Source organism: Triticum aestivum, chromosome 5B (genome assembly GCF_018294505.1).
Source record: "Triticum aestivum cultivar Chinese Spring chromosome 5B, IWGSC CS RefSeq v2.1, whole genome shotgun sequence".
Taxonomy (NCBI): domain Eukaryota; kingdom Viridiplantae; phylum Streptophyta; class Magnoliopsida; order Poales; family Poaceae; genus Triticum; species Triticum aestivum.
The window spans coordinates 612,460,997-612,474,704 of record NC_057807.1 but is presented as its reverse complement, the minus strand read 5'-3'; the positions used below and the strand labels follow the sequence as shown (position 1 = coordinate 612,474,704).

The 13,708-nt window shown below is 48.5% G+C and overlaps 1 protein-coding gene across 1 annotated transcript; it reads right to left on the bottom strand.

Annotated features, from left to right (window-relative positions):
• Positions 1–10,893: 10,893 nt before the first annotated feature.
• On the bottom strand, positions 10,894–12,237 carry LOC123113637 (uncharacterized). Its single transcript, XM_044534941.1, has one exon. It carries the CDS (start codon positions 12,152–12,154, stop codon positions 11,045–11,047), a length of 1,110 nt encoding a protein of 369 aa, XP_044390876.1. The 5' UTR covers positions 12,155–12,237; the 3' UTR covers positions 10,894–11,044.
• Between the last annotated feature and the right edge of the window lie 1,471 nt (positions 12,238–13,708).

Sequence of the window (13,708 nt, the reverse complement as noted above, 5' to 3'; positions counted from 1 at the left end):
GAGCAAAACATGATCAACACCAGAATTCCATGGGTGTTCGATTCATCACAATGTACCTAGATTATTGACTCTAGTGCAAGTGGGAGACTGTTGGAAATATGCCCTAGAGGCAATAATAAAAGCATTATTATTATATTTCCTTGTTCATGATAATTGTCTTTATTCATGCTATAATTGTGTTATCCGGAAATCGTAATACATGTGTGAATAACAGACACCAACATGTCCCTAGTGAGCCTCTAGTTGACTAGCTCGTTGATCAACAGATAGTCATGGTTTCCTGACTATGGACACTGGATGTCATTGATAACGAGATCACATCATTGGGAGAATGATGTGATGGACAAGACCCAATCCTAAACATAGCACAAGATCGTATAGTTTGTTTGCTAGAGTTTTCCAATGTCAAAGTATCTTTTCCTTAGACCATGAGATCGTCTAACTCCTGGATACCGTAGGAGTGCTTTGGGTATGCCAAAGGTCACAATGTAACTGGGTGACTATAAAGGTAGACTACGGGTATCTCCAAAAGTGTCTGTTGGGTGACATGGATCAAGACTGGGATTTGTCACTCCGTATGACGGAGAGGTATCACTGGGCCCACTCGGTAATGCATCATCATAATGAGCTCAGAGTGACCAAGTGTCTGGTCACGGGATCATGCATTACGGTACGAGTAAAGTGACTTGCCGGTAACGAGATTGAATGAGGTATTGGGATACCGACGATCGAATCTCGGGCAAGTAACATATCGATAGACAAAGGGAATAGCGTACGGGATTGATTGAATCCTCGACATCGTGGTTCATCCGATGAGATCATCGTGGAGCATGTGGGAGCCAACATGGGTATCCAGATCCCGCTGTTGGTTATTGACCGGAGAGTCGTCTCGGTCATGTCTGCTTGTCTCCCGAACCCGTAGGGTCTACACACTTAAGGTTCGGTGACGCTAGGGTTATGAAGATATGTATATGCAGAAACCCGAATGTTGTTCGGAGTCCCGGATGAGATCCCGGACGTCACGAGGAGTTCCGGAATGGTCCGGAGGTAAAGAATTATATATAGGAAGTGCTATTTCGGGCATCGGGACAAGTTTCGGGGTTATCGGTATTGTACCGGGACCACCGGAAGGGTCCCGTGGGTCCACCGGGTGGGGCCACCTGTCCCGGGGGGCCACATGGGCTGTAGGGGGTGCGCCTTGGCCTAGATGGGCCAAGGGCACCAGCCCCTATAGGCCCATGCGCCTAGGGTTTTCACCATGGAAGAGTCCATGTGGTGGAAGGCACCCCTAGGTGCCTTGGGGGGGAGGGAAACCTCCCCTTGGCCGCCGCCCCCCCTAGTAGATCTCATCTACTAGGGTCGGCGCCCCCCTGGCACCCCTATATATAGTGGGGGGAAGAGGAGGGATTTCACACCAGCCCCTGGCGCCTCCATCTCCCCCCGTTACGTCTCTCCCTCGTAGTCTCGGCGAAGCCCTGCTGCTGTGACGCCCTGCATCCACCACCACGCCGTCGTGCTGCTGGATCTTCATCAACCTCTCCTCCCCCTTGCTGGATCAAGAAGGAGGAGACGTCTCCCGTCCCGTACGTGTGTTGAACGCGGAGGTGCCGTCCGTTCGGCGCTGGTCATCGGTGATTTGGATCACGTCGAGTACGACTACATCATCACCGTTCTTTTGAACGCTTCCGTACGCGATCTACAAAGGTATGTAGATGCATCTAATCACTCGTTGCTAGATGAACTCCTAGATGATCTTGGTGAAACGAGTAGGAAAATTTTTGTTTTCTGGAACGTTCCCCAACATTTCCAAGGTTGATGTGATCAAGCATCGCACACTCCCTCTACCATCGAGATTGGTGTTAAACCTAAATAATTGTTATTTGGTGTTTGCGTTGAGCATAGACATAATTGGATTATGTCTATCACAATACGTTTATTCATTTAAGGAGAATAATGGTTACTCTGTTTATTTGAATAATACCTTCAATGGTCTTGCACCTAAAAAGAATGGTTTATTGAATCTCGATCGTAGTGATACACATCTTCATGCCAAAAGATATAAGATAGTAATGATAGTACCACTTACTTGTGGCACTGCCATGTAAGTCATATTGGTGTAAAACACATGAAGAAGCTCCATGTTGATGGATCTTTGGACTCACTCGTTTTTGAAAATTTTGAGACATGTGAACCATGTCTATTGGTCTATACGCATGAAGAAACTCCATGCAGATGGATCGTTTGGACTCGCTTGATTTCGAATCACTTGAGATATGCAAATCATATCACATGGGCAAGATGACTGAAAAGCCTCATTTTCAGTAAGATGGAACAAGATAGCAACTTGTTGGAAGTAACACATTTTGATGTGTGCAGTCCAAAGAGTGCTAAGGCATGCAGTGAATATCGTTATGTTCTTACTTCATAGATGATTCGAGTAGATGTTGAGTATATTTACTTGATGAAACACAAGTCTGAATTATAGAATGGTTCAAGTAATTTCAGAGTGAAGTTGAAGATCATTGTGACAAGAGGATAAAATGTCTATGATATGATCATAGAGATGAGTATCTGAGTTACGAGCTTTGGCACGCAATTAAGACATTGTGGAGATTGTTTCAAAATTAATACCGCCTGGAACGCCATAGTGTGATGGTGTGTCCGAACATCATAGTTGCACCCTATTGGATATGGTGCACACCATGATGTCTCTTATCGAATTACCACTATCGATCATGGGTTAGGCATTAGAGACAACCGGATTCACTTTAAATAGGGCACCACGTATCTCCGTTGAGATGACACCGTATGAACTATGGTTTAGAGAAACCTAAGCTGTCGTTTCTTGAAAGTTTGGGGCTGCGACGCTTATGTGAAAAAGTTTCATCGTGATAAGCTCGAACCCAAAGCGGATAAAATGCATCTTCATAGGACACCCAAAAACAGTTGGTATACCTCCTATTTCAGATCCGTAAGCAAAAGGATTGTTTCTAGAAACGGGTCCTTTCTCGAGGAAAAGTTTCTCTCCAAAGAATTGAGTGGGAGGATGGTGGAGACTTGATGAGGTTATTGAACCGTCACGTCAACCAGTGTGTAGCAGGGCACAGGAAGTTGTTCCTGTGGCACCTACACCAATTGAAGTGGAAGCTTATGATAGTGATCATGAAACTTCGGATCAAGTCACTGCCGAACCTTGTAGGTCGACAAGGACGCGTACTACTTCAGAGTGGTACGCAATCCTGTCTTAGAGGTCATGTTGCTAGACGACAATGAACCTATGAGCTATGGAGAAGCGATGGTGGGCCCGGATTCCGAGAAATGGCTCGAGGCCATTAAATCCGAGAGAGGATCCATGACTTTGGAAGAAACACTTGATGGTCGTAAGGCCGTTGGGTACAGATGGATTTTAAAAGGAAGACAGACAATGATGGTAAGTATCACCATTAAGAAAGCTCGACTTGTCGTTAAGATGTTTTCCGACAAGTTCAAGGAGTTGACTACGATGAGATTTACTCACTCGTAGCGATTCTAAGAGTCTGTTGGAATTATATTAGCAATTACTGCATGATTTATGAAATCTTGCAGATAGGATGTCAAAACATTGTTTCCTCGACGGTATCCTTGAGGAAAGGTTGTATGTGATACAACCAGAAGGTTTTGTCAATCCTGAAAGACGCTAACAAGTAGGCAAAGCTCCAGCAATCCTTCTAAGGACTGGAGTAAGCATCTCGGAGTTGGAATGTACGCTTTGATGAGATGATCAAAGATTTTGGGTTTATACAAAGTTTATGAGAAACTTGTATTTCCAAAGAAGTGAGTGGGAGCACTATAGAATTTCTGATGAGTATATGTTGTTGACATATTGTCGATCAGAAATGATGGAAAGCATATAGGGTTATTTGAAAAGTGTTTTTCAATAGAAAACCTGGATTAAGCTGCTTGAACATTGAGCATCAAGATCTATGAGGATAGATGAAAAACTCTAAATGGTACTTTCAAATGAGCACATACCTTGACATGATCTTGAATGTGTTCAAGATGGATCAGTCAAAGAAGGAGTTCTTTCCTGAGTTGTAAGGTATGAAGTTAAGACTTAAAGCTCGACCAGGCAGAAGAGAGAGAAAGGACGAAGGTCATCCCCTATGCTTCATACGTAGGCTCTATAGTATGCTATGTTGTGTACCGCACCGGAAGTGTGCCTTGCCATGAGTCAGTCAAGGGGTACAAGAATGATCCAGGAATGGATCATTGGACAGCGGTCAAAATTGTCCTTGGAGTAAATAAGGACATGTTTCTCGATTATGGAGGTGATAAAGAGTTCGGTGTAAAGGGTTACGTCGATGCAAGCTTTGACACCTATCCGAATGACTCTGAGTAGCAAACCGGATACGTATAGTGGAGCAACCATTTGGAATAGCTCCAAGTGGAGTGTGGAAGCAACATTTACAATATGACCTAGAGATTTGCGAAGTACATACGGATCTGAATGTTGCAGACCCGTTGACTAAAACCTCTCTCACAAGCAAAACATGATCAAACCCCAGAACTCATTGAGTCTTAATCACATGATGATGTGAACTAGTTTAATGACACTAGTAAACTCTTTGGATGTTGGTCACATGGCGATGTGACCTGTGAGTGTTAATCACATGGCAATGTGAACTAGATTATTGACTCTAGTGCAAGTGGGAGACTATTGGAAATATGCCCTAGAGGACATAATAAATTAGTTATTATTATATTTCCTTGTTCATGATAATCGTTTATTATCCATGCTATAATTGTATTGATAGGAAACTCAGATACATGTGTGGGTACATAGACAACACCATGTCCCTAGTAAGCCTCTAGTTGACTAGCTCGTTGATCAATAGATGGTTACGGTTTGCTGACCATGGACACTAGATGTCGTTGATAACGGGATCACATCATTAGGAGAATGATGTGATGGACAAGACCTGATCCTAAGCCTAGCACAAAAGATCGTGTAGTTCATATGCTAAAGTTTTCTAATGTCAAGTATCATTTCCTTAGACTATGAGATTGTGCAACTCCCGGATACCGTAGGAGTGCTTTGGGTGTACCAAACGTCACAACGTAACTGGGTGGCTATAAAGGTGCACTACGGGTATCTCCGAAAGTATCTGTTGGGTTGGCACAAATCAAGACTGGGATTTGTCACTCCGTGTAACGGAGAGGTATCTCTGGGCCCACTCGGTAGGACATCATCATAATGTGCACAATGTGACCAAGGGGTTGATCATGGGATGATGTGTTACGGAACGAGTAAAGAGACTTGCCGGTAACGAGATTGAACAAGGTATCGGCATACCGACGATTGAATCTCGGGCAAGTACAATACCGCTAGACAAACGGAATTGTATACGGGATTGATTGAGTCCTTGACATCGTGGTTCATCCGATGAGATCATCGTGGAACATGTGGGAGCCAACATGGGTATCCAGATCCCGCTGTTGGTTATTGACCGGAGAATGTCTCAGTCATGTCTGCATGGTTCCCGAACCCGTAGGGTCTACACACTTAAGGTTCGATGACGCTAGGGTTATAGGGAATAGATATACGTGGTTACCGAATGTTGTTCGGAGTCCCGGATGAGATCTAGGACGTCACGAGGAGTTCCGGAATGGTCCGAAGGTAAAGATTAATATATGGGAAGTCCTGTTTTTGTCACCGGAAAAGTTTCGGGTGCTATCGGTAACGTACCGGGACCACCGGGAGGGTCCCGGGGGTCCACCAGGTGGGGCCACTGGCCCCAGAGGGCTGCGTGGGCCAAGTGTGGGAGGGGACCAGCCCCAGGTGAGCTGGTGCGCCCCCACCAGGGCCCAAGGCACCTAGGGTTGAAAACCCTAGGGGAAGGGGGCGCCTCCCCCTTGCCTTGGGGGGCAAGGCAACCCCCCTGGCCGCCGCCCCCTCCTCAGATTGGATCTGAGGGGGCCGTCCCCCCTCTCCCTTGCCCCTATATATATGTGGGGGGAGGGAGGGCAGCCACACCCCAAGTTCTGGCGCAGCCCTTCCCTTCTCCCAAGAACTCCTCCTCTCCCGCGGTGCTTGGCGAAGCCCTGCAGGATTGCCACGCTCTTCCATCACCACCACGCCATTGTGATGCTGCTGGACAGAGTCTTCCCCAACCTCTCCCTCTCTCCTTGCTGGATCAAGGCATGGGATACTTCACCGGGCTGTACATGTGTTGAACGCAGAGGTGTCGTCAGTTCGGCACTAGGATCTCCGGTGATTTGGATCACGATGAGTACGACTCCTTCAACCCCGTTCTCTTGAACGCTTCCACTTAGCGATCAACAAGGGTATGTAGATGCACTCTCCTCTATCTCGCTGCTAGTCTCTTCATAGATAGATCTTGGTGATTCGTAGGAAAATTTTGAATTTCTGCTACGTTCCCCAACAAGAACATCCCCATAGTGAAGAGGGGAAGGGAAAAGAGGCTCGAGTTAGTCAGAATAAGCCTCGCGGCGGAGGACATAAAACGCCCTCGCCACGGGCTTACCCTGTTGGCCACTTTCCCGTACGGAGGCTCCCACTCTAAGATCGAGAGTTTGCGGTGAGAGATAGGAAGCCCTAGGTACTTAATTGGAAAGCCCCCAAGCTTGCAATTAAGTAGATTTGCGACACACATGCTTTGTTGGTCGTCCATCCCCATGGTAATGACCTCGCTTTTAAGAAAGTTTATTTTGAGTCCGGAGAGGAGCTCAAAGGCTAGTAACAGGAGCTTAATGGAAGCAATACTATGGTCGTCAGGCTTGAACAAAAGCAATGTGTCGTCTGCGTATTGGAGATGTGTCACACCACCCGGGATGAGGTGTGAGACAAGCCCCATAACGTGTCCGGCCTCCCTGGCCTTGGATAACATGGCTGCCATTGCATCAGCCACAAAGTTAAAGACGAGTAGGGAGATGGGATCGCCCTGTCTAAGCCCTTTCCTATTACGGAAAAACTTCCCCATTTCACCGTTGACAATAACCGAGGTGTTGCCACTCGAGATCAAGTGCATGATCCGGTGAACGAACCCTGCCTCAAAACCCTTTTTGAGGAGGACCTCACGCACAAACTCCCAGTTTACACGGTCGTATGCTTTTTCGAAATCTAGTTTGAGGATAACACCCTGACCACGCGTACGTTTTAACTCATGAATTATCTCCATGAGAGCAATAGGCCCTTCAAGAATGTTTCTGCCTTTAAGGAAAGCGGTTTGGCTCTTATTAATAACTCGTTGAGCGACCGGCGCTAACCTAGAGGCGTAAGCTTTGGCACATATCTTGAAAGGGATGTTAATGAGCGTGATCAGCCGGAACAGCTTAATAGAGTCCGCCCCTTTGACCTTGGGAATCAAGAAAATCGCACCATAATTGAGACGCGCCAGGTCCATCGTACCGAGGGCAAAGCCGTTGACAATTGCTTGGAAAAGGTCCCTAAGGGTCGGCCAGAACCTTTTGAAGAACTCTACCGGCCAGCCATCCGGGCCTGGAGTCGTGTCGTTCTTCATTCCAGCCAGCGCGAGGTCAACCTCTTGAGGAGAAAAGGACACCATCAAGGCGTCATTTTCCTAATGCGAGACACACTCATCCGGTCCCCATAAATCTTCCCTTATACTTAAGCTCTTCGCTTCGGCTGTACCCAACATCTCAACGAAGAAGTCGAAAATGTGCTTACGATTTCATTTTGGGTGACCAGCGTCGCATTCTTCGACTGGAGTCTTAGGATTGTGCTCTTGCATTTATGACCGTTAGCGTACGCGTGGAAGTATCCCGTGTTGGCGTCGCCTTTCACGACCCACTTGACGCCGCCCCTATGGCGCCAGTACTCCTCCTGCGCCCTGAGGATAGCCAGGACCTGGTTTTCCAGGGAGTATCGGAGCTCCCATTCGTCTCCAGAGAAGGTTCTAACATCAGCCTGCGCATCGAGGCGAGCAATTTCTTCCACAATGCGCGCCCTTTCCCTTTTAGACTCGCTAGCATGATTGGGCCCCCAACCCCTGAGGAAAGCCCGCAAGGCCGCAGCCGCAGCGGACCAGAACTCTACTGGTCCTCGTTGGCACCCCACTTGGTTACCGATCAAGGTCCAGCGGTTCGTGACAAGTTGGCAGAAACCCTCGTGTTCGAACCAAGCTGTCTCGAAGAAGAATCTCCGGCTGCGGCGAACATTGTCCTCCCCTGAGGACAGGATCAGAGGCATGTGATCTGATCCTATGCGCGTCTCGGCCACTAAGGTGCAAAGGGGGGAACAACACCTCCCAATCGCTTGAATAGAAAACACGGTCGAGAACACAACGGACTGGCTCCCGCTGTTTGTTAGTCCAAGTGAATCTCGCACCTGTACTCTTCCTTCACATGGATACCAAAATTCCAGCTCATCATGGCAGAAAGGGCTATTACACATAGGGCTTTGGAGAGCGATCGATGAATCAATAACATAAGTCTAACCGCAGGCCTCTCAGTTGAACACATCATGAAGTTCTTCAAGCTTTTGACCAACCCACAAGAAGTGAACCTTATTGAAGAGACCGATGACGAAATCATTTGGAAATTGGAAGCTCACTTCTTCTTTGGAATAATCGGCATCCCCGATCTACTTCACTCAACCTTTGTGTGGTTGATCTTTAAAGATGGTGTCTGAACGGCCGACTGGCAACAAAATAGAGGTTGTCCAAATTATGGTTTATGCCAATTGTGCAAAAGGCAGCTGGAGTCAGAGGCACATCTTCTTTTCAAGTGTAGATGTACAACACACATTCGGAATGAGGTGAAGACCTGGCTCGCGCCTATGTCGACATTCATGCTTGGAGAAACCTCACTGTAGTCAAAGAATTGTGGCTATCCGCGATCATCGTCAATGGCAATGCAAGGAAGGGCTTGGCATCTGTTTTTATGCTAGTCTTGTGGAAAAATTGAAATGAGAGCGGGCTCAAATTTATTTTGAAATGAGAGATATACTGGAGTTTTTAGGATCGCTTCATCTATGCTAACCGTAAAATAAAGGCCGATGCCAAACTTTCGGGCTCGAGGGTTCTAAGAATTTGAGATATTTGATGTCGCGAGGTATAAATGTTACATGAAAACCTTTGTTCTACTTTTTATGAACCCACTTATACGGGAAAGATTCATCGATGCACTTTGTATAGCTGTTGTGTGTGCAAAGTTCCCGTAATGGTACCGAAGATCAGATTAGAAGTACATATCATAGAAAGAGAGTAGAAAGACCAGACCAGAAGTATGTACGATGGACGGAAAAGGAACATTTGTCTATACAAGACATCAAAGATTGTAGACAAATGGTGCTAATTTGTTCACTAGTAATACTGCCACATCTTATATGTGCGGCTCCGGAGGCGCTAACCCTAGCCCCGCGAGCGCCCCCCTCCTCGAGCTCCCCTGGCCGTCGCCGCCGCCGCCGCCGGCGGCGGTGGCGGCACCCGGCCATCAAGGGCGGCGGGCGAAGTCTGGCGCGCCTCGACGGGCCTCCCACGCGCGGGGGAGTGGCGTCAAGCGGGCGGCTCGGTGGTCGCTCCGGTGATGAGGTGGGTGGCGTGGCAGGCGGCGAGGAGGCGGAGCATGGCCGGCTTGTGGAGGAGGTGTTGGTGCGCGGCGGCCCTCCCGGTCATGGAGGCGGCGGATCTCGGAGGCGACGGCGCGCCCGGTCATGGAAGCACCAAATCTCGGCCAGGTGGGTTGCGCTAGCGGCGGTCGGGAGCTGCTGCGGTGGACGGGGTGCGTTGTGCCTCCTGGTGAAGCCGGTGTGGGGGTTGCTGCTAGCGAGTGGAAGGAGGAGGAGATGGAGCGGTGCTGGATCTGAGATTGAGCTCGGAACAGCGGCTCTCGGCAGGGAGCTCCATCCTCTATTCTTGGGTTCCACGTGTCAAGATTGCTCTCTGTGCGTGGCTGTCCGGCAGGAGTGGCGCGTTCAGCCATTGCTTGAGGCGCCGACGGCCCTGGCCGTGTTGGTTTTGGGTCGGGTAGGTGGTCTGGAGTTGCTTTCCCCGGCCGTGCGGGAGGTGGATGATGGTCTGAGTGCCCTCGGCCGTGCTGAGCGTCGGTGTTCTGCGATGTTACATCCATGATGGCAAGGTGCTGCGGCGGCGGCGGTGTGATCCTTTACAGATGAGTGGCCCAATTCGTTGCGAGGGATTGGAGGTGGGCAACATTACGGATGAAAATCCTGTCCGTCTTTGGTCGGTGCTGGCGACGACGACGCCTGTGGGTATCGTTCACCTCCTTGGAGGCGTTGCTACGGTGTGTCGCCATCTTTCCCCTCTTGTTCGGATTGTTGTCTCCGGGTGAAAGCCTAGGTCTTGGACCGGCGATGGCGGCGTTGTTGCGTCGTTTCTCTGTTGGGAGCATCGGGTGTGGAGACATGGCTTGGTGATTCTGTAATGGGGTCCTCCGGTGCTTGTCGTTGGTCCGGCTGGAGGTTCTGGGCGCAATGTACGCCATTGTCGGTGAGCTCAAGACGGTGGCTTTCGTGGGACCAGCCGAGTCCCGCCAACTACTCGCCATCTCCTCTTCGGCATTCAAGGGTGGTTGGTGCATCGACTAGGGTAGTCCAATTGGAGTTGTTGCTCTTCGAGATGATCGGTGTGGGTCGCGGCGCGGCTATGTTGCTCTGGTTAGGTCAGGCGCCTTTGCAATGTGTATGTAATGTGTGCGGAGGCATTTCTTCGGATTATCTTGGATGTGGTGTTTGACTACACTTGTTGTTCGCAACGAGTTGTAGCTTCTTGTAATTGTCTTCTGCCTTCTATAAAAATATGATACGCCTTTGGCGTACTCTCGAAAAAAAAAACTAAAACGGAAAGCCAGTAACAACGTTTACTCAACACTAACAAATATAAAAACTTATATTTAAAACGGAGGAAGTAATTAACTATTGGATATAAATAAGTAAACTTATGAGCGTTTACCTTATTTGAGATGCATATGTTTAACATGGTCTGATACACAGTGCATAGTAACTACTGATATACTCACAAAGCATGCAACTCCCGAACCAGAATCACAGCAGTAGACGTGAGGCTCAAGCAAGCCATCTGCCGACTCCCTGGATGCAGAAGCGAAGACAATCCATAACACCAGGCGGACATACCAACTCATCTAGTCCGACACTGTATGTGCTTCCATCCGCAATATTGTACCCCTGAATCTGACCTTCACAATCGTGCCCCGGGTAGATTGTATCAGCAGCAATAGATGAAAAGGGGGTCTCGGCTGATACGGAAATCGTGCGACCAATGCCCATGAACACGGCCCGTCCGTTGAAGCCCTTGATCGGGACCAGGGCCCCAGCTTCCAAATCCACTCTATAAACATCATAGCTCCGCTCATAGCCGCTGTACCGGTATAGGGTGGTCCGGTGCACCAGCATCAACTCCCCACCATTGTCCACCAGGTGGTGGTGGTTGTCCATCATTTGGAAAAGATCACACGACTTGTTCCGGTCAACGAGCATATGAAGCCGTGGCGGCTGCTGATCCGAGCTGGTCGTCAGCACCATGACGCCCCTGTAGTTGGCGCAGTAGAAGCGTCCGGCAAAAGGCATACACGAACTCATGGATTGATTGGCGACCACGGTCCAACTCACATCGCCAGGCTTAGCGACGACAAGCCCCTGATTAAAAAAACTGACTGCCACCGTGGAGGCTTCGACAACAAGGCCCACGCCAGACACCCTGATTAATTTTCCCATCTCAAAGCCACAGCTCCAAGATCGATGCTGCTCTGGTGTCAGGAGCGCGGTCATCGGGGGGAGATCGGTGAGCTGGTGTGTGAGAGGGTTAAGCAGGCGGACGACCAGGCTGGGCTCGTGGAGCAGCAGCAGGAGGCCCTCCGGGGTGAGCGCAAGCAACGTGTGGCCGCCGACGCCGAGCTCCTGGATGTCCATCCGGATGCACTCGCCTGTAGATACGTTGAGGAAACGATGGCGGCGTGGCCCGGCAAAGGCTTTGTCGAGCATGATCCACTGGTGGGGGAGGAAGAGACTGTCCAGGCCGCCGGCGCACGGGTCTGGCGAGCACCGCCGCCATGGTTGGCACACGGCGCGGAAGCGAACATAGTCGGCCACATCGCTGGCGAGGGCAAGCTCGGGGATCATGCCGGCCGGCCCGTCCCCGAGGTTCGCCCAGTCCATACTGCAGGTTCGTGGGAGATAACCAGGGGCCGCGGTCCGGCGGCTGCGGTCCGACCGACTGCCGCCGCTTATTTGCCTGGAACTCGGGCCGATGGCGTTGCTTTTCTAGCTTTTCCGGGCCTGGTACATATACTAGGAAGAGTTGTATTCGTATACGGCATTGTTTAAACTCTAGGTGGCGCACTCCGGTCCTGCGCCATATCGCTGATGGATTTCTTCACTTGGATTGGATACACAAAATCTAACTCAACAACCTCAGGATGCACCACAGATTCAGTTTCCCATGATCACATGGCCATTGACCTAATATATATAATATCGAAAAATCACACCTCACACAACTCTAAACAATTACTGATATTTTGGTAAAAGGAGAGGAAGAAGTGATGTACAGGTTCTTCCGACATACAAATGTAGAAATTACTTCGCAACATTTAAATGTAGAAATTACTCGCAACATTTGTTGGTTGCTGCTTAAGGGCTTTTCTAACTGATTCCCTATCCAGCGTTCTTTAAGGATAAATTCGGTTTTACTCCTCGAACCGGCACCTAGCCGATCCCCTAAACCGAATAGAGAAGAATATTTTATCCTCCGCCGCTTATCCCGCTCCTAAATTTACTCCGCCGCTACTGCTCGGAGGAAAAGCTAACACTAGTAGAAAAGGGGCCAATGGTCCAGGCCGGTCCAGCCCATTAGTCCCGATTCAATCCAGAACCGGGACCAATGGAGGCATTGGACCCGGTCCGTGAGCCCCAGGTGCCGGCCGGGCCACGTGGGCCATTGGTCCCGGTTCGTCTGGACCTATTGGCCCCGGTTGGTGGGACGAACCGGGACCAATGTCCCTCGCTCCTGGCCCACCACCATTGGTCCCGGTTGGTGGCATGAACCGGGACCAAAGGCTGCTCTTTAGTCCCGGTTCATGCCACCAACCAGGACTAAAGGGTTGATCCTCGTTGCGACCAAAGTTTAGTCCCACCTCGCCAACCGAAGGGGAATCAGACCAGTTTATAAGCCCCTCCCTCTCGGCCTTATTGAGCTCCTCTGGAAATGAAAATAGATGCCCTTATATAGGGAATTTAGGGTAAATTCATACGAATTTCTCTTGAAATTTGTTATGAATTTAATTTGAATTTCCTCTATAAGCGCATCTATGCTCATTTCTGAGTAGCTTTTTATATAGTTTTTTTCTTTTCTGCTATATTTATTTTTCTTTTTATTTCTGAGTTGTAATAAGTCATTAAAAATAAGCATCTATGCTCATTTTTTAGTAAAGTTAATCATAACTATTTTTTCTTCTATTTATTTTTGAATTGTAATAAGTCATTAAAAATAAGCATCTATGCTCATATTTTAGTAAAGTTAATCACAACTATTTTTTCTTCTTTTTATTTCTGAGTTGTAATAAGTCATTAAAAATAAGCATCTATGCTCATTTTTTTGTACAGTTAATGACAACTATTTTTTGCTTCAATTCATTTCTGAGTAGTTTTCTATATGGTTTTTTTTTCTTTTCTGCTATATTAATTTTTTTCTTTTTATTTCTGAGTTGTAAT